The sequence below is a fragment of the Bos indicus x Bos taurus genome, chromosome 16, assembly GCF_003369695.1.
Source record: "Bos indicus x Bos taurus breed Angus x Brahman F1 hybrid chromosome 16, Bos_hybrid_MaternalHap_v2.0, whole genome shotgun sequence".
NCBI classification, from domain to species: domain Eukaryota; kingdom Metazoa; phylum Chordata; class Mammalia; order Artiodactyla; family Bovidae; genus Bos; species Bos indicus x Bos taurus.
In genome coordinates, this window is record NC_040091.1 from 62,205,444 (window position 1) to 62,230,659 (window position 25,216).

Here is a 25,216-nt window from a genome sequence, read left to right on the forward strand (position 1 = left end):
TTTGGGGGTCTTCATGGGACAAGTGGGATTGTAGAACAGCCCTGAAGCAGGGAATGGAGCCACCTCCCTGAGCTGACTCCTTTCCCTGAGACATTGTTTTTAGGAATCCTGATTAAAGACATTCTTAGGACCCTGGAGGAGTCCTACAGAATGCTGAGTCCCTCTTCCCTTGGAATTTGGCATCATTCCCTAGGGGAAAAAAAAAAGAAAAAACAGCAGCCAATGAGCCTTCAGTGAGAAGCAGGGCGGGACAGGACTGGGAGGGGACGGGGGAATCCTTGCCCTTCTTTTTCGTCTCTGCATCTGACCTCTGCTCTTTTCTTCCCTTGTTGCCAAGGTTTCTTTCGATATATGTTTTCTCCTGCTGTTTCTTTTCTCTTTTTCACACAGAGGTTGGTCTTGATGAACATGCCAGTGGCCGAGGACATGACCGTCCACTTCACTTCCACGCTGATGGCTCTAATCCGGACAGCTCTGGACATTAAAATCGCCAAAGGTCAGTAACCTTAGGAAGGAAGAAAATTCTGGAACAACTCACCCGGAGTGATGCAGGACAGAGATATCTGAACTTCATCCAACCATGAAGTAACCTGGAGGTCAAGTAGTTTTCACCTCCCAGTTTTCACCTCTGAGATACAGTAACTGTTACTGTATTATTTAACTTTTGCCCTTTCCTCTTAATGAATGACTTGATATTCATTAAGGCTCCTTTGAGCTTTAAGAGTATGTGATCTTCGATGTCTGTACTATGTAAAATGTCTACTATCTACCATCTACCATCTAAAATGTCTGCTGCTAAGTTGCTTCAGTCGACTCTATGCGACCCCATAGACGGCAGCCCACCAGGGTCCTCCATCCCTGGGATTCTCCAAGCAAGAACACTGGAGTGGGTTGCCATTTCCTTCTCCAATGCAGGAAAATGAAAAGTGAAAGTGAAGTCGCTGAGTCCTGTCTGACTCCTAGCGACCCCATGGACTGTAGCCCACCAGGCTCCTCCGTCCATGGGATTTTCCAGGCAACAGTACTGGAGTGGGGTGCCATTGCCTTCTCCTCTAAAATGTCTAATAGTAGACATTTTAGTAATATTTGTTGAATGAACAAGTGAATTTCCTGTTTTTTTTTTTTTTCTTACATGGTGTTTTTAACGTCTTGGAAGGCTTCTGTAGCCAGTGCTATCCTTTAGTGATTTAGGAAAGAAGGGTTTGCTACTTCAGCAGGGCCTCCAGTTTCCTGCTCTTACCTGATCCAAGTCCTTTTTAAAATTGGTTCCCTCAGACTCTGGGGTTAGATCACTGGAAGAACTGATACACGTATAATGAGGCAGAGGAGGCGGGCTTGTGGCGCTCTGCATTTCCCCTTCTGATATACTGAGCAGCTGGGAGGCTCCGCAAATGAATGAGGAAGCTGATCTTGGTCCCCAGGGCCTCAGCTCTCTGTGGCGGGATATCCCTGAGTCACTGAAAACAGGAGCCAGAATGTGTTCCGCTTCTTCAGCAGAAAGACCCAGGATTGCAAGATCCACAGTCACGAAGTGCCAAGGTTTCCTCCAAGAATCCGAGGCGCCATGCTGACGCAGCCTCTGTCCCGTCTCCTCCCTCCGTCCTTGTTATTTCTGTGTCTGTTTTCGTTGTTAATGAATGTATCTTCTCCCAGGCGGTGCAGACAGGCAGCAGCTAGACTCAGAGCTCCAGAAGGAGACCCTGGCCATCTGGCCTCACCTGTCCCAGAAGATGCTGGATCTGCTCGTGCCCATGCCCAAAGGTGCGGGCTCTCCTGGCTGTCCTTGTCACTGTGGGCCCAGAACGCCAAGACCACATCTTTGGGGGGAGCGTGGAGTGATCAAGGAGATAAGGGAAGGGTGCCCTTTTATTCTTAGGAAACAGAAATCCCTCACTTCTCAATTGTCATTAACTGAAAGCAGTTTCTTTTTGCTTATTGAAGTATAGTTGATTTATGTTGTTAATTTCTGCTATATAGAAAAGTGATTCAGTTATACATATTTTCTTTTTTATATTCTTTTCCACCCCTGTGCTATACTAACCTTGTCATTTATCTATTGTGTATAGACAGACAATACTAACCCCAAACTCCCAACCTTCGTTCCCCTTTGGCAGCCACAGTCTGTACTGTGTTCATGGGTCTGCTTTGTTTTCTTAGATAGGTTCACTTGTAACATTTTTAGAATTCATATAAAGTGATATGATATTTGTCTTTTCTTTTCTGAATAATTTCACTTAAGTGTGATCATTTCTAGTTGTATCCGTGTTGCTGCAAATGGCATTATTCCATTCTTTTTATGGCTCTGTAATATTCCACTGTGTAAATGTACCATTAACTTTATCCATTTATCTGTGGATGGACATTTAGGTTATTTCCATGTCTCGGCTACTGTGAATAGTGCTGTTATGAACGTAGGGGTGCATGTTTTATTTTTGAAGCATAGTTTTGTCTGGATATATGGTCAGGAGTGGGACTGTGGGATCATACGGTAGTTCTGTTGTCAGTTTTCTGAGGAAGCTCCATCCTGGAAAATAGTTTCTTAAGATAGGTCACTGTGGTTGTGGGTGAAACTTCTTGGGTGCACAGCTCTATCCTCCCACATAACAGTTCAGCAGACCTTCAAGCAGTTGGGGGAAAGGTTCTGTTACTAAGAGATGGAAATCAAGACCGTTCCAGGGGGTGGGGGAGTGGTGCTTACTAATGTGTTTCTTATCATTAGTAACACGGCCCTCCCTGGGTGGCCATGGCAGTCCCCTGAGGATAGCTCTGGGGGCCTGTTTACTGTGTCCTCAGTGCCTGGCGCAGAAGGAGCCCTCCATAAAGGCTGGATGGCTGGGTAGTGGAAGGGGCAAACCTGCTTCCCAGGCGTCCTCACTCTCTCCCCATCTTCTCCTGTTTCCCTCCATGCCACACTGGTGTCCTCAGCCTCTGACCTGACTGTGGGCAAAATCTATGCAGCAATGATGATCATGGACTACTACAAACAGAGCAAGGTGAAGAAGCAGAGGCAGCAGCTGGAGGAACAGGTGAAGGGCAAGGACAGGCTGTGCGGTGGGTGGGTGGGTGGACCCCTGAGGGGCAGGCCAGTGCATCCCTGGGGGACCGTGCCCCGCAAGTGCACAGAAGCAGAGGCCAGGCCTTGCAGGGCCCAGGAGCTGCCTAGGATCGGGGGATTAGAACCCCAGTGGGGCAGAGATTCAGGCAGTCACACAGAGTACCAGTCATATTCCCGTTTCACTCAAGTCGCTGGTATTTCCCTCATAGTCATTTGAGTTCCCTTTTCCTCCTCTCCACTTTTAACACAGAAAAACGCACCCATGTTCCAGCGCATGGAGCCCTCGTCTCTGCCTCAGGAGATCATCGCTAATGCCAAAGCCCTGCCTTATCTCCAGCAGGACCCCGTTCCAGGCCTGTGAGTATAACCAGAAAGCCCACAACCCCCCGCTTGCATTGTGACTCGTGTCATCAGGCAGACCCACAGATTCATCGCCTAGGAGTGCCCGAGAAGTAATACTGACTGAGATGAGTGGATGCGCCCCCTCTGAAACTGAGAAGGCAACATGTTGTATCTTTTTTTTTTAACTTCTTACGGCAGCTCTTTTAATATCTTTAAAATTTTTATTTACTTAGTATTGGTTGAGCTGGGTGTTCATTGCTGTTGTCAGGCTGTCTCTAGTTGCAGTGCATGGGTTTCTCATTGAGGTGGCTTCTCTGGTTGCAGAGCATGGGCTCTAGGGAGCGTGGGCTTAGTTGCCCCACGACATGTAAAATCTTTCCTGACCAGGGATCAAACTCATGCATTGTCAAGTGGGTTCTTAACCACTGGACCAGCAGAGAAGTCCAACATGTTGTATCTTAAAATGGCTATTCAGCGGGGAGTAACAGAAAAGCAGACTGAGAACATATTGGTGCCGTGGCCAGCTCAAGAGGTAGAGGGCCCTGTGAACGGACAAAGGAAGAAGGGGCTGTGTTAGTATCACCACTTTACAGAGAAGAAACTGGTGGCTCAGAGAGATTCATTAAGTTATCCAAAGCCACATGGCTGGTAGGACACTGAACTGGAATTTAAGTCCGTTATTTCCAAGCCCAGAGTCTTCCCTTTACACTATGTTATCTGAAAAGAACCTTTTATTGGACAAAACTTTTTTTTTTTAATTTTCTATATTGAAAGCAGAAACAAAACGCTAATTGAGGAATGTACCAGTTCTTCTGAGTTGTAAGCCTTAGCCCCAATGTGGCCATGAGTCATAAAGGATGTATTATTATATACACACCTCATTATAACACTGTCTCATCACACGCATGTAGTGAGTACTCAAGGGGCAAGAGTCCATCTTCCCAACGTAAATGGCATTTTGTAGTTGGTTGTGCTAGTGGTAAAGAATCCACTTGCCAATGCAGGAGACATAAGAGACATGGGTTCAATCCCTGGGTGGGGAAGATCCCCTGGAGGAGGGCATGGCAACCCACTCCAATATTCTTGCCTGGAGAATCCCATAGACAGAGGAGCCTGGAAGGCTACACGCCACAGGGTCGCAGAGTTGGACACGACTGAAGCAATTTAGTGTGCACGTGGTTAGTGAATTTTTTTTCCAGTCTAGCTTTTATGGAACCAATAAATCACTAAATATCATCACATCTTCAGTAATTATCAGAGGAGTGAAATCCCAGGCTTGGGAACGAGACCTCTGTCAGAACACCATTTGGAACCTCTCACACCATGAATTTCCTTCTCCCTGTGGTGTCGGAGATCTGTTTTTGAAAAGCACTTTTCATAGGTCACAATCCACATTTGAAAGTGAAGAAAGATGACCAGGGCCGTTGGTCATTTTTACAAAAACACGTGATGTGTTGAAGTAGCAGGTGTGGATTCTCCTGTCTACAGAAAGCAAGTTCATGTTTCTCTCTGGTCTGTGCAGAAAGGTCAAGAGGTATGATTAGAGCACTAGTACTATCTTCTTGGAAGAGTTTATGGTGTTTTTCAAGGGTCTTTGGCTTAGAAATGGAGGAAGCCATCCCTCATCTAGATCTGTTTTGCCACGACGATTTGCTGTGCAAACTATAACTCCCACCATTGGATCATCCCAGCCTCTCTCCCATATGTTTACTGATTCATTCATTCATTGATTTGACCAATATTTACTGAGAGTCAATGTAACCCAAAAACTGGTTTAGTCGCTGGGGATTCAGTCAACATGATCACAGTTTCCATGGACACAGTCCTTGAAATAGAAATTACAAGAGTGGTAACAGGTAAAATGTGCGTGTGTGGCAGGGGGGCGGGGTGGGGGGTCGGCTATTGTGATGCTGTGTAAAGGAAGCAGCGCATGTAGTTTGAGGGTTTGAGGAAACTTCCTGAGGAAGCAACATTTGAGTAAGACTCAGAAGCAAGTACTTCAAGAGATGAAATAAAAATCAGGTTAAGTTTAAGGAACCTAAAAAGGGTCATGATGGATGGTGCACAGAGAGGTCAGGGCAAGTGGCAGCTGACAGATTTGGCAGGGCTAGGAGACAGAAGTGAAGTCTAGTTTCATCCAAGGGTAATGGGAGACACAGTCATCAGAGTGACGTGATCAGGTTTCAGCTTTCCAAAGGTCATTCTTTAGTCTGGTGTGGGCTCAGTGGATTGGAGGGAGGCAGTTTGAGAGATGGAATATCACCTAGTACATGGCTGCAATTGTGTGAATTATTCAAGATTGTGGCTTGGATTAATAGGAAATGGAGAGAGAGCGCGCCAGACTGGAGAGGTAATTCATACACAGAATGGGTCAGATTTGGTGACTGACTGGCTACATGGCATGCAGAAGGGGAAGGAATCAAAGATGACCTTTGGGTTTCTGGTTTGAGCTTTAGGCAGATGATGGCCCATCTCCTGAAAGGAGGAGCGCTGGTGTTCCTCAGGACCAGCTGTGTTTCTCAAGCCCTGTAGGGTTCAAGCAGTGACTGCTCTGGGGGCAGCGTGGTGAACATCACTGGGCTCCTCTCTCACTGAGTTTACACCTGGTAGAAAAACAGACATGAAACAGAATTATCAGAAAGAAAAAAAAACAACAACACGTCATTTCTGATGATTTAATCACAATCCTAGTAAGTATGAGGGTGGAAAAAAGTGCATTATGATCTGAGTGCATGTGAGAGAGGGCTCTGACCAGTTTATCAGATAAGATTTCCTCAAGGAAGTGACTTCTAAGAAAAATTTTGAAGGATAAATTAAAAAATGGCTTGCAAGGGACTGGGTGTGTGAGAAGCATGCTGTATGCTGGGAACAGCCTTTCTTAAAGTCCTGAGGCAGAAAAGGAGTCTGACACATTCAACCAAATGTGGTTGAGAGAGCCCAGCATGTTGGACTTCAGGGAATAAGGGAAAGTTATGCAAGAGGAGGGGCTTCCCTTGTAGCTCAATTGGTAAAGAATCTACCTGCCATTGAAACATGTATATTACCATATGTGAAATAGACCACCAGTCCAAGTTTGATGCATGAAACAGGGCACTCAAAGTCAGTGTGCTGACCCAGCCCTGAGGGATGGGATGGGGAGGGGGGTGGGAGTGGGGTTTGGGATGGGGGAACACACGTACAACCCGTGGCTGATTCATGTCAATGTATGGCAAAAACCACAATATTCTGAAGTAATTAGCCTCCAATTAAATAAATTTTAAAATAAAAAGGAAACATTCACAACAGAAGGAAAAAAAGAGAATCCTCCTGCAGTACAGGAGACCCAGGTTCAATTCCTGGGTCAGGAAGATCCCCTGGAGAAGGAAATGGCAACCCACTCCAGTATTCTTGCCTGGAGAATCCCATGGACTGAGAAGCCTGCCAAGGCTACACAACTGAGCGACTAAACCATGCAAGAGGAGGATGGTCAGGCCTCTGGACTCTTCCCTATCAACACTGAGGAGCTGGACAAGGTTTTCAAAGTAAGAGGTCACTCAGCGTTCAGATTAGTCAAGTCTAGAATGTTGTTCAGTGATTTTAAGGGTCCTCTCTACCCATTGGGGACCCTGCAGTTACTCATTTTCTATAGCACAGAAAGGGGCCCATTTCCTGTAGAGCTGTGCTCATCTGTTCCCTGTGTTTCTCAAGCCAAGGCCCGAGGAGGAGGAGGAGGAGGAGGATTGACATTTCAGCGGTTGTTTCAATAGCAGATGGCTCTCTAGCAGTTGTGAAAATTCAGCAGAAGCCCTCACCAGCAGCAAGGGGACAGGTCGGGTGAAAAACCTGCTCTTCAAATCTTCCCCTGTGCTCCCAGTCTAATGAATTACTTCTAAGTAATTGCAGTCCTTGCTCAGGCCTCAGATTTTCCAGTGGGTTCAAGAGTCATATAGCAACAGACCCTGCAGCAGCTCTTCCCATCTCATCTCTCCCTTCTGACCCCACTGCGAGCCGCTGCCGCATCACTGTGTCCCTCTTCTCGAGATGAGGAAGCTCAGGCTGCGTGCTTGCTTAGGGCAAAGGGGGTTCGTAGCAGTGAATGGTGATGGCAGCAGTGGCCATATTCTCAGGACAGGTTCTTGGCTACCTTTTTTTTTTTTCCCCTAACTAGCTGGGTGGATCTTATTGGCTGACAGTGTCTGCAGGTACCAAACGGTGGTTTACTCATAGGCACACGGCAAAAGGTCTCTGCACTTTTCATTCAGAGGACCCTAAACACCTGGCCAACTTTGTCTCTGTCCTTTTACCTCATCACCACCGAAGCATCTTCCTACATAGCCATCGACCCAGATGTTGTCACATCTTCAGCATCGCCTCCGACATCATTCGACACAGTATCTGGTACAGAGCAGTCCTTCAGTAAATGTTCATGGCATTCAGTTGTTTCATTTGGCCATGGATGTTGGCACAATAGAACCATACTCTTACTGAGAGTGGAGGAAATTTCTTAAAAGACCGTGACTGCTTAATATTTAAACAAACTGTTCACTGTTTAAACTATGGCATGTTTCTGCCGAATGAAGAAGCTGAGCAGAAACAGGTTTACAATCTAGCATTGGTCTTCCATATGGCTGAGTGTGACAAATGATGTCATTTGTCACAGATATGCCAGTCGCCAGCAAAATGACGAATCATTCCAAATGCAGGTTGAAAACAGTGGTTTCTCTTTTCCAGTGTTCTGCACCCCCGCCCCCCGCCCTCCCAAGGCTAGCCACCTGTAAGTTGACAGGCTTACAACCTAGCCAAGGCTAAAGGGTATTGCCTTTGCTGGGAAGAAAGTCTTGTCTAGGTGGGAATTAGTAACGGCAGTTATGTCATGACTGTTTCTCTCTCATGCACACATTACCTCTGAACGTGACATTGCTTTGCAGGAGTGGCCGGAGTGCATACCCTTCGATGAGTCCACTCTCCCCGCAGGAAATATTCCAGTTGGCCTGTATGGACCCAGCTGATGATGGACAGTTCCAGGAACGACAATCTCTGGTGAATGAATTCAAAAATTACTTCCTTGGTTTCCTAATCCCTCCCACTCTTTTTTTTTTTTTTTTTTTCCACGTTCTATTCCATAACCATGATCCATCAGAAAAAAAAAAAAGAAAGAAACACCTTTCTGATAGTCCAACCAATTACCCTGGGAGTTTCCTGCCATCTCCACTTTCCTGGATGAGTTTCTCATGTTCTCTGACAAATGCTCCCTCTTCAGGTTTTAAAACCCCAGAGGCCCCTTACCTGCTGCAGGAACTTACAATGCTTCAGGCCAAGCTCTCTCAGTTTGTGTCCCTGGGCGTCACATGGAGAAACAGAAGTAACAAATTAAATCTTGCCTTTGATTGGGAGCCTTAGGATGAGTCATCATAAGAATGACTGGCACCAACCAGGCAGAGTCATGTGGCCTAGGAATGCCACCTGCCTCCTGGAGAACTCAGGGGTGGTCTGTACCAGTGACTAGCTGTCTGCTGGGAGATACAGGAGAATCTCATGCCTCTGCTCTGTGTGGGTTCAGAAAAATTGGCCCTTGTGGTCACAATTCTACAAGATCAAATACATTCAAAGAGGTCTCTAAGATCACGCTCGTGAACCTAAAGATTTTCATCAGCAGAAATGGGCAAAATTTCTAAGAACTCTATTGAATAGAGTTTAAACTTAGAGATAAGAGAGCAGATGGAATTTTGGATTTTACTAATACAAAGCTAAAATAGGATTCCCAGAGATGACAGACTTTACTATTATTAGTTCAGAAGCCGTGAGGTCAAGTTCCCTCTGGAGCTTTGAATTAAAGCCCAGGTGTTGATTGGTCTGGAGAGAAAAAGGGGTGAGACCTGACCCCTGCAACAGTCTATATAGACAGTTTGTTTTAAGTGAGTTCCATGTCACGTAGATTCTGATGCACCTGTGTTCTTCTCACCCCTTCTCATCCCTGTGTTCTTCTGACCGCTCCCAGGGTATGCCTCTGCATACCCCAGGGCTTCGCGAATGGATGTGTGGGTGGAATGTGGGTATGGCCTGCTTGTGAGTGGCATGTCTGATGGGATGGGTACCCTTTGGAAGGGAAGAGATACTTCAGTAGCACCAGCAAATGAGTGATTCCATTTCCTGGGACTGAGGAAACCTGGAATTATGGATGGCTGTACTGGGGAGACCACCAGACCAGAGCCTCCCCTCCCCTCAGTGTGTGAGTGGCAGCCTGAAAGTGTTCTTGGTAAGGTAGGTAAAAATACCTGGAGTCATTCCCTGCCTTCCTCTCTGAGGAAATTGGCACCAAGGCCCTGGCCTAATTGGTACAGACAGTTTAAAGGGACCTCTCATCATTTTATGGCTTGCCTGCTAAGAAAAATCTCAATCATGTGTTCTTTCTTTCACAGGGAGGCTTTATTGCATCATCCTCCCTGCAGGCTCCCCAGGGCTGAGCTGTAGCGCCAGCACCTTCTGGATCTATGTTCATCTCGTTGTCAGTCCTAGTGTCTGTAGTCCAGTTCAGGTGTCAGCCCGTGCTACACACTCACCACTGTGTGCTCCTGCTCCACGTCCTGGGGCATGGCTGTGATCTGTGTGTGTCTTGCACCACCTCTGACACCCATAGAGCGCAGTATCATAACCACACAGACTGCAGCATTATCACATGTTTCAGGTGGGACATGTGTACTATATAAAGCATACGCTGCAAACACCATAACTCAAGTGCACATATCCTGTCCCGTGAAGGCAGTGCTTCCCATTCACACCAGGGACCCCTCGGCCAAACAGTCATGGAGGCCAAGGGGGTGTCTTAGACACCCTTAACTTTAACAGTACCCTACTCATACACCCATGCCTTCAGGGTGTCATTTCCTAAATATAAAATGCTCTTTTTCTGGTATAATCTCCAGATGTCCAAAATATTCCTAGCTCTCTTTGTTGGGTAGCCAGGATAAACATTTTTAAAGCAGCTCTACTCTTTATGCAGTGATACTAGCTGTCTATATAGAGCATGTACATTTGCCAAACTAACATTCCTTAACCAGGAAAATTAAATGATTTGGGCAGGAATCTAGAGATTTCCAATCCAACTTCTTAAAGCTCTCAAATGCTCTCATAGTCCAGTACAATAGCTACTGCCCACATGTGGTAACTGAACACTTATAATGTGATTAGTCTAAACTGAGATATGTCATAAGTGTAAAAATACACACCATGTCAAAGGCTTGGTGCCAAAAAATGTAAAATACCTTATTTTTATATTGATTATATATTGCCGTGAGAATATCTGTATATATTGGGTTAAACAAAATCTATTGTTTGATATTTATTTTTGCTTTTTAAAATGTAATTACTAGGAAATTTTAAATTACATAAGTGGTTTGCAGTATATTTCTATTGGACTGCACCAGTCTAGAGCATTCTTGAAAGATGGCTACCCACACCCTTTTTTTGGTTTTAATCATAAGAAAGCTCTTAAAAGCATGTCTTAAGATTTCAGAAATTGGTGACTTTCCTTAAAACACTGCTTTCTATTTAATTGACAAATTCTTCAGATTAAAAGAATAAACCCAACACTAGCAACTTACAGAAAGTAAATTTCATAAAGTGGTAAGATCTGATGCATTGTTTAGTAATAATTAAGATGGTCCTTAACTAGAAAAGGTGATCTTTACCTCTGAATCCTAGTTAGAACTTTCTGTTTTGGGACATCTGGTATACCACATATGTGCACACAGAAACAAACCTATGTATGCCTACATCTGAGACCTTAGAGATGGATGTCTCTCTTCTGAAAGCCATTCTTCTTATGGAGGAGGCAGAATCATCCACTGAAAGTGAGAAGCTATGGGATGGAACCAATTCCCACAAGCTTGGCTGTGTGTTTATTTCTAGGAGCCAGAGGTTAGTGAATTAAAAAGCGTGCAGCCCTCTAACCATGGCATCTACCTTCCTTCGGACACCCAGGAGCATGCGGGCTCTGGGAAGGCATCCTCTATGCCACGCCTGACTGTGGATCCCCAGGTAAAAGGCAACCACCACTGCTGTGTTCAGTGGCATCCTGGGCTATATTGAATAGGTGGGTTATGAAAACACATCTGACATCTTCAGGTGAGCCCTTGACTTGCTCCCACGCCTCTCTAAGAGCTGGATCATGGGCCTTCTCTGCGGACCATGCTCCTCCACACTGTGTTTCCAATGACAGTCTAGCCACAACAGGCCAGCCAGCAAAAGGGCGGGGCCTCTGGATGGGCTCCACATCCTCACGACTCCACTGGCTAGGCAAGAAGTACTCTCCAGGATGTTCCCCATGGGTTTTTCCTTCCTTTTCTCTGTTCCTGGCTCTTCTAGCACATATGCAGTTACTTACACACAGCTCTGTGTCAGGACTGTCTGTCCTAACCAGCACAGACCACACCTCATTCCTTTGTCTGTTTTCCTGGCTTCTTTTTTTCTGTCTGTCTGTCTTACATCAAAGTTTTGACAGCGACAAGAAATTTTTGTGGATCTGTTTTAATATCTGTGGCAAATCAGACTGCCCGAGTTTAATGTGGAGCTGGGGTGGGACTGATGGAGAGAGCAATGCATTCTCAGGAGCCTTGCGGTATCTATTCAGTTACCAGCTCTCCTAAGCTCTAGTACTGTAGGGCAGCACCTTCTCTGAGGAGGGCAAGATACAAAAAGGCAAAGCCATGCCTCTTGCATCGTGGAGACTTTCTGACAGTAGCCCTCACTTATTTCAAAGCAGCTCAAGGTTCACGGCAGGTCCTGGCTGGGTCCCTGGGGTAGATGGCTCTGGGCAGCTTGCAGAGGACGCTTAGCTCCCTGCTCCCCTGAGCATGACAAGGAGCCCTGCAACAGCCTGGTGACCATGCTAACGTAAAGATGCTTTCTGGAACAGCCTCCTCCAGCATAAGCTCTGAACAAGAGGGGGTCGTGGGAGGTGACAGTTGGCAATCTTCAACCCTCTCAGTCTTCTATCTTCTTTACTTTTAGACTATTTCAGTAATTAATCCATACCTTGTGTTCCTGGGCGGGGCGGGGGCTCATGTTTCCAGGTGGTGACAGACCCCAGCTCCATGAGACGTTCATTTTCCACCATTCGCGATAAGCGTTCAAATTCCTCGTGGCTGGAGGAATTCTCCATGGAGCGAAGCAGCGAAAACACCTACAAGTCCCGGCGCCGGAGTTACCACTCCTCCCTGAGGCTGTCAGCCCACCGTCTGAACTCGGACTCAGGTGAGAAGGTCTTCACTCTGCGGTACTCCTGCTCTCGAAGGGCTGCTCCTGATGAGGACTGAAAAATCATGGCAACAGAATCCAGACAAAAGACAGGGTTATAGGAGTGAAGGAAGAATGCTTCTTAATCAAAAGGGTTCCCTATCTGACTCACATCATGAAACACAGCAACAAAACTCTCCCTAGTCATCACAAAGGCTAATGAGATTTCTTTCTGCCAGACCAGGCTGTAGAAATCATGAAAGTGGAGGTTTCTCAAGGGGCTTCTACAAACCACTCCTCTGCCTTAGGTATGTATTAGAGACCCCCTGGCAGGCTCTGGGTTTCACCCACCAACTCCATTTCAACCCGGACAATGCTACCTGGAATCGGTTTATGTATTTGAGTTTTGTGTCTTAAGGGAAGGGGTCATATTGATAAAAACAGAAAATCACTAGTTTGGTTCAAGCTGTTCTTCAGCCATATAGCTATTCAAGCTGTTTCTTCATTTTACTAAACGAAGAAAGAAAGATAAAAAACCAATGACCTGCGCCATATCACGGGGCAGGTAAGTGGCAGAAAAGGAGCGTGTATGCTCAGTCCCTCTTTTCGACCCCATGGACTGTAACCTGCCAGACTCTTCTGTCCATAGGATTTCTCAGGCAAGAATACTGGAGGGGGTTGCCATTTTCTCCTCCCGGAGATCTTCCTGAGTAGAAGTGAAATCCTTTGACTTCAGTCTCAGGACATTATAGTAACTATCCATTATTTCATTCATAGCAGCTTCTTAATTCCCTTCCCCTAATGCCATTTTCCCCCTAAAAAGTTTAGAGGATTCTTGGGCCACACTGCTGGCAAAGATTCTACCTTAATTATATCTAGCACAAACAGAAGCAGAAGAGAACAGTTGCATCCTTGGATTTGTAAGTCTTTCCAGTGACAACTTGCATACTTACCTTTTCACAAAGTTAATTTTCCAGCCTTTCTCTTCTGCCTCCCTTTCAGATCACCTGTTGACATGCCTGCAGAAGTCAGGGTCCTTGAGAGGCTTGGTCTCAGGCTGTAAGAGTTGTTCAGCAGCCAGGATGGCAGAGTTATGATTCACTGCTTTTTCATCTCTCATAGGCCACAAGTCCGACACCCACCGCTCAGGGGGCAGAGAGCGGGGACGATCGAAAGAGCGAAAGCATCTTCTCTCTCCTGACGTCTCCCGCTGCAACTCCGAGGAGCGAGGGACCCAGGCCGACTGGGAGTCCCCAGAGCGCCATCAGTCCCGGTCTCCCAGTGAAGGCAGGTCACAGACCCCCAACAGACAGGTGAGCATGGAGAGGAAGCCAAGCCTCTGCAGGAAGACAGGGAAGGGCAGGCTTTTAACACTGGATGCAAAATGTGTGCATCCAGCACTCACACAGACCTCGCCTTCACAGGAAACGATATCCATTGTGCACAGAAGTTAGCTACTTAATGCTTATGTATTCAGAAATGATATAAATTCACAGAAAATCAGAGAGTACCCCAAGAAAGACAGTGGTGTCTAGGGGTCAGTCTGACTGGGTCCTCAGAAATCAAAGTCACAACAAGTAAGTTCATAAATATCTCAGGCAGATTTCAGAGGAAAGGAACATTTTTTAAGGCAAAAAAAATGTCTTTGGCTAATTGCATGATTCTTAGTATTGGTTGGAACGGTGATTCCTCTCTCAACACAGGATACAAAAGATCAATCCAATTTCACTTATCTAGCTTCCAGCTATCCCAAGAGGAAGACCATCTCTCCTTCTGCCCTGTTACTGAAACAAAGCCCAGTCTTAAGAAATAGCTACTGGAGCTGTGTGAAAACATTCCCTGGCCCTGTTTTCCTCCTCACCGCCATCCCTGGCTCCCTGCCTTACCCCACTCCAAGGCTGTCAGAGGCCAGATGGCAGACCCACTCAGTGGCAATGGGGAAGAGGAAGGGCTTCCATAGACAGCTTTTAGAGGCTGTTGAGAAGGGTACTTCTAGAGCAGTGCTGGTGAGTTTCAGTGCAGAATGGAATCACCTGGGCTTGTTATAACTGCACATTCCTGAGCCCTTCTGCTTCACCAGTGACACTCACCAAAAAGGAGAACCCAGAAATCTGCACTTGGAACGACCCAAGAATCTCCCAGAAGATCTCGAGCAGATGGTTCCTAGGTCACACACACCTTGAGAAATGCCTCCCTGGAGGTCTGTTTACCATCTCAGGGACCTTGGGGACTAGGTGAGTAGGTCAAGTCAGGCCTGAACCAGCAGATGAGTAGCTGGGTGTACAAGCCAAGCTAACATCAGCACACCAATGAAAACACAGATGCAGAAGGAGATGAGGGAAGGTATTTGCCATGTCCTGAGACCCAATTCCCAAGAACTTACCCCAGACAGAGCAACTCTAGGGCACTCATTCACCTTCCATGGAGTTGTCTTTCCTAAAACTGCAAGATTTTCTTTTAGTGTGCCACGTGATAGAGCTTTCTGAATCTTTGCTACTCAATGTTTTTATTCCATGGAACAAACATCTGAGAGCTTGTTATTAGTAGAAATGAAGGAGCTCAGGCCCCAGCCAGACCTTCTGATGCCAGAGAGGCACATGTGCTTATTGCTCAGTTGTGTCTCTTTGCGACCCCATGGACTATAGCCCGCCAGGCTCCTCTATCCATGGGATTCTCCAGGCAAGAATACTGGAGTGGGTTGCCATTTCCTCCTCCAGGGGATCTTCCGAACCCAGGGATTGAACCTGTGTCTCCTTCATTGCAGGCAGATTCTTTACCCGCTGAGCCATTAGGGAAGCACAGAGATGTGTAAGCATAATGAAAGTTGACGTGCCCAGTAGTACTGGCTCCTCAGTCTCCTTTCATCTCTGCATCCCTGAGTGGCTGTGACTGGTATTGCATTGGCCAAAAAGTTCGTTCAGGCGTTCTGTTACATGGTACTGAAAACCCTGGACGACCTTCTTGGCCAACCCAATGACGGGGCAGGGCGGGGGGGTGGAGGGGGATTCCAGTGGCTCTTGGTAGGAGGGGTTAGAGAGCTTAACCAGGTGTCAAGTAGGGAGGATGCCAAACCCAGGCTAACATGCCATGTGTCTCCTGCCACACAGGGCACGGGGTCCCTGAGTGAGAGCTCCATCCCCTCTGTCTCCGACTCCAGCACCCCACGACGAAGTCGGCGGCAGCTCCCCCCAGTCCCTCCCAAGCCTCGGCCCCTCCTTTCCTACAGCTCTCTGATCAGACACGCTGGGAGCATCTCCCCACCAGCTGATGGGAGCGAGGGTGGCTCCCCACTGACCTCCCAAGCTCTGGAGAGCAACGACGCCGGCCTGCCCGAGTCTTCCAACCCCCGGCAGGGCCACCCCTCCCCACAGCGCTACATCTCCGAGCCCTACCTGGCCCTGCACGAAGACTCCCACGCCTCGGACTGCGGCGAGGAGGAGACGCTCACCTTTGAAGCAGCCGTGGCCACCAGCCTGGGCCGGTCCAACACCATCGGCTCGGCCCCGCCCCTGCGGCACAGCTGGCAGATGCCCAATGGGCACTATCGGCGGCGGAGGCGCGGGGGGCCTGGACCGGGCACGACGTGCGGAGCCGTCAGCGACCTCCTGAGTGACACGGAAGAAGACGACAAATGCTAGAGGCTGCTCCCCCCTCCGATGCATGCTCTTCTCTCAAACGGAGAAAAACCAAGACCCGAATTGGGAAGCCAGTGCGGCCCGGGGGGGAGGAGGAGGGAGGAAGGAGCTGGAAGGACACCGCGCAGTTATCAGAGGAGAGGAGGGGAAGGACAGAAGGCAAACCACTCAAACCCACCAAATCGCTCTATTTCCCTTTGCAAGATGGGCACTGCCATAGTTCTGCCTCTTTGCTGGGGAAAGAAAACACAAGAACGACGGAGGGTTGTTCCCAGGGGAGAAGGGACACGGGATGGCTTTGCCTCCCCTTGCCCCCTTCCCAGTTTTATGCAGCCGTTGGGGGGAAATCGAGCCGGCCTGTGTCTGTGCCCATTGCCCCAGGAAGCCTGGGAGACATTCTGGCTCTTCCCTGGGGGAGTCGTGGAGACCCCGGGAGAGGAATCGCCTCCCTCACCAGCTCCTCCTCCTCAGCCAGCACCACGGCCACCAGGGCCACCGCGACAGCATCTCACGCGTTTCCCTGTGGCTTGCTTCCCTGCAAGGAGCACAGGCCGAGTTCAGGAGCATCGGATGTCAAGGGCGGGAGGCAGAGAGGGAGGAGAGCAGCAAAGGGGAAGGGGTCGGGGTGCCGTGGTGGCAGCAGCAAGGGCTGGTCTGAATGAGCCAAGCCATAGTCTGGCAGCCCTCACTGTAGAGGCAGGGGCGGAGACGCGGAGAGCTGGGGTGCTGGTCGCTACAGTCCTGTCTGAGCCTGTCACCCGCTCAGGAGGTGCTGTGTTCATTAGGATAGGCTAACAGGCCCTCCTAGTCCAGGGAGGTGCCTGAGGCGCTCTGGTGAGGGTGATATTCTCAGAGTATGTAACAATCGGTGTGGCCAGGACACCAGATGATAACAGAGTTCAGCCTTAGTGCTGGTGCCCCATGCCACAACAGGCTTCAGCCTGGGAGATGCCAGGCACAGGGGAGCCCTGTGGCAGGGGCACTTCAGGGATTCAGCAAGGATCAGTTTTCCAACCAGTATGGAGGTATTTTGGTATGTGGAGCGGGGCGGCACTGTCTCGCACATACTGGCTGAGTGTCAGCCCAGACTTTGGTCCATGAGCAGGCCCATTGCCGTGCCAAGGCCAGTGAACCCAGTGCCAGGGGCCTGGCCACCCCCCAAGAGGGCCACACACACCTATACAAGGTGGGCTACACCTCACCTGCTAGGGGCTTCCGTAGAGATGAGAAAGGCCGAAACCAGAGACGCTTCGATGAATCTGAGTTTACCGAGGCGTTCCTGTGAGGGAGGGACCCTCGGACGGGCAGCTTCTGCAGCTGGTGTGTGATTGAGGATCAGTCAGGATTCTTTAAGGTGATGAGAAAATATACCTCAGCTTAGACCTGGGCTGCTGCTTCTAGCAAAGCAGGCTCCGGTGGGGCCTCAGAATACAAAGTGATATGCGTGGAGCCCCAGTGGCCCTGAATACTCCCCTGGGTGTGACCCCTTCCCGGAGTAGGAGCTCAGCAGAAGACAACCTCAGGACCTTGTTCCTAACCCCCCAAACTCAGAAGCATTGAGAAAGAGAGTCCTTTCTAGGCCGATCAGTGCTCCTTTCACTGTATCAATTATCCATTCGGGGACCATCCCTTTACACCCCTCTCCAGTTCCCCAGCACCATCACCATTAGGTGGAAGGATTTCCTGGAGGCGGGTTACTAGGCAGGGCCCTCCTCCCCCAGCCAGGAGTGGATGGAGCCTGCCTTCTGGGGCTCTCCCTGGGGAGATTCAGAGGCTCCCTGGCTGAGATTATAGCAGATAAATACTCTATCCTCCTCCAGCCCTGGCAGACTTCACCTCTTAGGTAGAGCAGTCAGTGGCTGTTATTTTTCTTATGAAATTGGGGCTTTTTTTTTTGCTTTGTTTTGTTGTTGAAATAGAAAGAAGGTATCATTGTATCAGCTCTGAAAAGCCAGATTCAACCCTGTGGCTGCAAAATCATTTGTAATGGCCCTGCCTTCTGCCCTAGACAGGGATGGCGCTTCCTGGCCACAGTCAGCCCACAACCAAAGTCGTCCCCCGCAGGAGACCAGTGAGGCAGACACATAGGCCGCCGGCTCTGAAGCACTGTTTCCCCTTTCCTCTCCGGCTCAGCACACCCGTGTGCCCCGGGGGTCACTGGGATCGGGACCCTGTAGCACCCAGACCCTAAGAGGCGGAGTTGTGACCTGAGACTCAAGACGTGGGGCCTTGTGCTGTCTTAAAGGTTTCCTCCGCTCAGTGTCATTTCCTGCCCAAGTGCTGCTATTATGGGCTGCTTTGCACAAAACTGCTTGCTTCCACCTTGGCAATGCAGCTTTCCCAGTTAGCCCGTCGCTCTGTGTTTTGAGAAAAGGCATTGAAATGACCCCTACGCCGTGGTGACAGGAGACATGGAGGCTGGCAAAAGTACCAGAAGTGGGATTTGCCTGCACACGACATTACAGACACTCAGTGTGCTGTGCCGGGAAGCCTTCCTGGACACCTGAACTCCTTCAACTCACATCCACAAGAGCACCTGGTCCCAGAGAGGGGGTATCACGCACCATAGATGCAGGTCCCTGGCCAGCCCCCTGGGCTTTTTTTTTTTTTTTTAAAGTACACATGAACTTACCAACTCATCTCTTATTCCACTTCCCCTGACCGAGAAATCAGGTTCCTTATCCTTTAGCCTGCATTTGCCCTTCTATTAAGACCAGAAAATAAAAGGCAATTTTCTGTTAAGTCACGGAACACATTAGCATAATCTTATAATGGTTTCCTTCCACCTCTAAATAAATATGAACCCAAACCTTGCCTGTCACAGCCAACCAGGAGATCCATTCCTTGGTAGCAGATTCTGCCTCTTTCCCTTGGGAAGAGGCCCCCCTTTGAATCACAAAACCTCTGCTTCTCTTTGCATTAAAAAGTATGGCAGCATCTTGAAAAATTCCAGGTGGACCACCACCTTGCTTGAGGCACACAGCATGATCAAGCTTAGCACTGTAGGTCCCCTCAGAAGAGTCTCCGGCTACGTGTCCAGTTTCCTTTGCTACTATGAGTCTTCAGGATCCCCTCAAAATAAGAAGGGAGGTGATGGGGAAAAGAAGGCGGGGGGGGGGGGGGAGGAAAGAGAAGGAAAAGAAACCAAGGCAGAGAGAGATTCTAACTAGCTTGGTATATAGATACTCCTCTCTTCACTTAAGGCTCCAGACAGACTTCTGGTGGGAAATTCTTCTCTCTTTATAGATATACTTGTCCCTCTGCCAGTCTCAGTCACTGAGGGGGCCAAGTGCCAGCAGACCTTCAGACAAGGGGGTAGAGCTCTAGGCCAAGGTGCGCTGTGAGCTGGGGTCAGGATAGAATCACCTACACTGTGAAGGGACGGTACCCTTGAGGGTCCCCCACGCTCAATGTAAACCGTGAAACAGCTGCCCAATGTGGGGCTGTGTCCTCTTCTAGCTGAGGAATCTGTTTCTATTCTGGGGTTTGCTTCTCCCCATTCAGCGTTCCTATGAGGTTCCGAGATCCCTGATACCACCAGTTCTCTGAAGCTGAACTCCAGATCTTCTGGTTTTGCCTTCCCTTGACACAGGGATCACAAGAAGACCCCATGTTCCACCACCTGGCCGGCACGCATCCTCCATACCCATCCTCTTTAGCACGGGCTTTGTGATGAGCCTGGATGCCCTCCCAGCAGAGCCCTCATCTTGCCACATATTAGCAGTGACACAGCTCCTGAGAAGGTTTTGTGTTCATGTCAGACTCTTTGTGACCCCATGAACTGTAGCCCACCAGGCTCCTCTGTCCACGGAATTCTCTAAGCAGGAAAACTGGAGTGGGTAGCCATTCCCTTCTCCAGGGGATCATGTTAAGTCCACCCAGTCCAAGCTTATCTGCTGTGCTCTCTGCCCTTTCGGGCATGCCTGAATCTCATGAAATACAGTCAGGGACTCACCTGGTGATTATTCATGAGATGATCAGAAACAGTATAAGCTGTAGAACTGCTGCTGGTGTGTATAAAATGTCCACATACTCGATGAACGCCCATTGCAGGAAAATGAGGTCTCTCCTGGAATAACGAAACAAAATTGAATAATCTGATGTTTTAAGAAAGTTTGCAATTTTTTTCTTAACTCCATCCTTATTTCTAAAGCCTGCTCTGGATGTCTCATTTTTGGACAGACTATTTCTTTAGTGGGTCATGCCAGGGATAAATTGAGAAATTCTTTAATTTCTTACCTCATCTTTTAAGGTTGTATTGGAAAAGGGCATATGTATCACAGGAGGGGAGCAGAAAGTCACCTATTTTGCAGGGATTTTATGAGACCTGAAGATTAAGGAACTTTCGCTGCTATTCGTACCAGTTTCATGTCTGTTAATGTTTTGTGATCCTCAAAGGCCCAATGCCAGTGTATGCAAAAAATCAGGGTGAGGAGAGACATGTCCATGCTTTGGGGTAGATTGTTCTTCACTTGCTTTTCATCTATCCTGTTCATATTTCTCTCCTGAATTCCAGAACACCGAGCACTGTTCTGGAGTTTCAGAAGGGGACTTTATGCTGTCAGAAAGGAGGATGACGTGGGCCCCCTGCAAGTGGACAGTCAGGGCATGATGGTTTAACTCCAGCCACCCAGAAGGAGTCAGGTCCAGATTTGGATAACTGTATATCCACACTAGAGGCTCTTATTTTAACAAAAGCCAAATGAGATTAACTCAGGAGCTATGACCCAACCTTTCCACGAGGTGATCAGAGGAGATCCTACATGAATAAACACTGCCCCTGTCAGCCGTGTGGACATTTTGATTTTTGTTTTTTCCTCTCTGAACCACCCAGTACATCGTAGCCAGGTCTAATAACCCTACAGAGCAGCAGCCAATGGTTCTCTGCTGACTCCAGGGGTGGGCTCACCTCCAGCCTGCCACGGTGATTGTCAGCTGCCCTGTGCTGCAGTTCACCCGCTCAGAGAACACAGACATACCACTCGTGGGGCAGGGGGACAAAAGACTAGGAAAAGACAGAAGCATCCTTGGTATCCGATGGCCGTCTTTTTCTTCTCTTGAGTCCGTTCTGCTTTGAGCCTCTGAAGCTTATGCATCTTAGATCACTCCAAGCCAAAGAGAACAGATTCATAGATTCTCCCATCCTACCCAAGGGCCTGGAACGCTGCCCTTAAAATTCACACCAGTTAAGCAGCAGGAATGGAACTCAGATTAAAGTCTCATCACGTTGCTGGAGTGTCCCCAAACTGCCTATTTTTATAGTCTTGTTTCCTTCTATTCCCTCCCCACCCCATGCCAAAAACATGGCTAGTATCTTGACCTTCTAAATGCAAGAAGGGATTTTATAATAAGCTGTGTTATTATGTAAATTACTGAGTTTGAATTCTTATTTCTGGGGGTTTGAAAGAGTTGAGTAGATCAGGTAAAAAGAGAAAAGGGAATTTGTGTTTATTTTAATTTGGATTTTGGTTTGGTTTGGCTAGTTGCATTTTTTGGTACAAGACCTACTCTAGAACAGCAGGGAGGGATAAGTACGTGCTCTGCAGTGTTTCTAAATTAACTTCTCTTTAGGAATTAATTTCTGTCCAGTTTAATGATGTGATACTTAAGTCAAAAATCTGAGGTTACACAGTACCAAATCTAGCTTCTCTCTCTGGGTTCCTTTTTATCTTCTTTTTCCAAGTCAGCTTTTGTCTCTTGTTTCTTTTCCTTTTAGGGACTTAATATGTCATCTAGAATACTGAAGAACTATGAAAACATAGGGGAAGCCCAGGAAATAATAAAATGGATGTGGGATTTTTATAGGACATCTTTAATAATTACAAAACTTATGTCTTTATGAAAAGATTAAAAAAAAACTTTTAAGGGCATAGTAATTTGGGAAATGAAAATTATTGGGAGTCAAAAATAATAAATGCTACCCCAGCCTTCTGTAGTAACTTATGCCTTCAGCATAAGTTTTCCCTTATTGGGAAAATTAAAGTACTAATGCTTGGCTAGTTCGTGGATGTGTTAAGTGTTTGGAAGTAAGTTAATAACTCAGCATTTTAATAAAGCACTTATTCTCTACAAATCACTTTAGAAAAGTCTTCACTCCCTATATTCCATTTAGTCTTGGCATTGCTCTAAGCATTTTTTTTTTAAAGAAACTTTATGTTTAGTGAAACCTGAATCCAGGATTTGCTTTAATTTCACCCTCTATTTTTTCCCATCTTCCCCTTCCTCCTTTTTTTAGCTTTCTAATGACAACAGAAATCCAGACTTTCTGTTTTTAATCCAGGAAGGCAGCTGAGTGTTCATGCTCAGAGCTTCCCAGTGCCATCTTTGTGGACACTGAGCCAGTCTTAGGTCAGATGCTCACAACACGTAGGATCCTCCTGAGACACATTCTCCTACTCAGCACTGGAAATCTGGAAGGAGCTTTCTGTGTGTGTGTGTGTGTGTGTGTGTGTGTGTGTGTGTGTGTGCGCGCGCGTGTGTGTGTGTGTGTGTGTGTGTGTGTGTGTGTTCTGCCAGTTTGTCAGAGATAAGAATGGATTATTCTCTGTGTTCTGGACCAGATTCTAGAATGTTTCTAGAATGTATACCAGGCAGTACCACTTCCTTCTTGGTTCACTCAGAGGAAGACCCCCCAACCTGCAAGGGGACTAAGTCAAAGCTACCAAATTCAACTTTGACCTTCTCTGGTGACTCAGTTTTCTTTCCAATACTCTAATTTCTTCTAGCGATGGCCTGCATCACACCAAGAACCGCCACTCAAAGCAAGCCTATTAGATACCTTGATAAGGGATGAGCAGGAAAAAACACACTCCAAAACTTCAAAGTGCCATTAATCAACTTTTAAAAATAAAGGTAACAGGAAATGAGGGCTAAACAATGTAACCTAACTGCCAACTAAAGTCTACAGTAGTCTGGTCTTAGTTACATTTGATACGGAGCTATATAGTGTTAAGCAGATTCCAACAGATTTATTAAAAACATAGGTATTGTATTTTAATGGCTACCAATGGAGATATATACTTAGCCTGCAGGCCAAACATCAATCAGTGTTTTTCTATCCTGGGGTTTTGTCACCAAGCCAAAATTTATACAAAGCCACCCTAAGTGCTGTTGATTGCAGAGGAACCTCCCTCTTGGTGACATTAGAGAGCTGTCCAGCCAGCTCCACTCAAACTGAGTCCATGATTTAGAACTCACACATAAAAACAAACAGAGGAGAAAAATCTAAAAAAGTTAGTATGTGGAGCATCTCATAGCTGGGACGAGTTGGGTAGAGGTGAGAAAAACAAACTCTAGAACAAAGACAAGGTTAAGGTGGGAAATACCAGCTGGTCCCAGAAAGAGGAAGGCATGTGACCTGGGATCCTCATTTTTGCCAGATCACGGACCAGCTTGTTAGCATGGTACTAGAGACAGCCTCTTTCCACTCTACGTGGTGGATTTAAAGGCCTCAGAGGATTCATAGAGCCCTGAAAAAAATGTTCCAGACTTGGGAGATGGAGAGAAGGGAGGTTCTTGCTTTCAAGCAGCCTGAAGACAACCTCAGTGACTTTAGCTGCTCTTTGATAAAGTAGTGCCAACAGTGGACAGATTTTGTTGACCTTCCGTGTGGCACAAGTGTCGTGGGAGGGGAGAGGGAGGAGGGGAGGGTAAAGGGAAGAGGGGCGGAGAGTGGCACAGGAGAGGAGTTTCATCATGAATAAATGTCAGACTCCACATGGCACTCTGCTAGTAGCCTCGGAGGATTACATTGCAAGGAAATGGACAACAGGGTGTCCAGGTCATACCCTCTGTCCTTTGGGATCCAAGGTCAGGACATTCCACCCCTTGGTTTGCTCTTACAGGATGCGCACTTCAGATAGGATCGAACGGGAAACTGGGTGCTCTGCCTTAGGCTGTTAAAACGCTGCCACCTGTGTTAGAAAACACGTGCGAGTCAAGGCACTCCAGATGCTTCCTTACGGGCAGCATCCACTGCGGTGTGGCGTGCCAGCCTGATGCCCCTTCAGTGACGTGCGTGACTGGCAGCCAGTGCTGGCCCGCCCACAGTATCGGTGCATCTCACCCAAAGCCAGAGTTCAGCACTGCATGTTGACCAGGTGGATATCCTGTAACATAGATGCTCGTTTGGATCCAAAAGGAAAACCATTAAAAATTAAAGAAAGACAAACAACTTTCATGTTTCTTTGGGGGGGTGTGGTCCAAGAAAATAAATAAAACCTTGTTGTAAAGAATTCATCAGCCTGATTTCCTTCTCTCATTCAATGTGTTTCTTTGAAAGTGAAGTCGCTCAGTCGTCTCTGACTCCTTGCGACCCCATGGACTGTAACCTACCAGGATCCTCTGTCCATGGGATTTTCCAGGCAAGAGTACTAGAGAGGGTTGCCATTTCCTTCTCCAGGGGATCTTCCCGACCCAGGGATAGAACTAGGGTCTCCCACATTGCAGGCAGACACTTTACCGTCTGAGCCACCAGAGAAACCATGTGTTTTCTTTGCTCCCACTCAAAAAGGAGATCATGGGAGTGAAACTTTGCTCTCAGGGATGCTCAGTAGGAAAGGGGGGATGGGAGTGGCAACAGCTTCCAGATGTGGATGTCTGCTCAACGCATCTGGTTATGAGGAATTCCAGGATTTCCCAAAGTTCCAGGACATCCTGTCCTAGAAGATTTTCTTGTATTATAAATGTTCGTCTTAGAGGAAATAAAAAATAAATACCCAGACAAACTAGTTCCCTGAAGCTGAAAAAGTTGGGCAGATTTTTCTGATCAGAAAAATACCATTTCTGGGGGAAGAATTTTAAAACAGGCAGAGGGCTTCTCTGGTGGCTCAGTGGTAAAGAGTTTACCTGCCAGTGCAGGAGACACAGGTTTGATCCCTGGTCCAGGAAGATCCCAAATGCCCATGGGGGTAACTAAGCCCATGCACCACAACTATTGAGTCTGTGTTCTAGAACCTGGGTACCACAACTA

General features: G+C 47.5%; 1 protein-coding gene and 1 long non-coding RNA gene across 8 annotated transcripts in view; one reads left to right on the forward strand and one right to left on the reverse strand.

Moving 5' to 3' along the window:
* Window positions 1-24,479, forward strand: part of CACNA1E (calcium voltage-gated channel subunit alpha1 E) — a 536,699-nt gene extending 512,220 nt beyond the window's left edge. For 4 of the 7 annotated variants that reach the window (XM_027565502.1, XM_027565501.1, XM_027565503.1 and 1 more), the window contains 9 exons: window positions 391-496; window positions 1,654-1,761; window positions 2,926-3,026; window positions 3,306-3,412; window positions 8,305-8,416; window positions 11,285-11,413; window positions 12,448-12,628; window positions 13,733-13,923; window positions 15,718-24,479. In XM_027565502.1, the coding sequence (XP_027421303.1) occupies window positions 391-496; window positions 1,654-1,761; window positions 2,926-3,026; window positions 3,306-3,412; window positions 8,305-8,416; window positions 11,285-11,413; window positions 12,448-12,628; window positions 13,733-13,923; window positions 15,718-16,248 (1,566 nt within the window). In that variant the 3' untranslated portion in view covers window positions 16,249-24,479. The remainder of the gene's footprint in view (window positions 1-390; window positions 497-1,653; window positions 1,762-2,925; window positions 3,027-3,305; window positions 3,413-8,304; window positions 8,417-11,284; window positions 11,414-12,447; window positions 12,629-13,732; window positions 13,924-15,717) is intronic. The other 3 variants (XM_027565507.1, XM_027565506.1, XM_027565505.1) reach the window with 1 other exon arrangement.
* LOC113906831 lies at window positions 4,573-11,294 on the reverse strand. Its single transcript, XR_003514995.1, has 3 exons — window positions 8,663-11,294; window positions 8,280-8,413; window positions 4,573-6,000 (listed from the first exon to the last, which is right to left on the reverse strand). It is a non-coding gene; the product is annotated as an uncharacterized LOC113906831 (long non-coding RNA).
* Window positions 24,480-25,216: the final 737 nt, after the last annotated feature.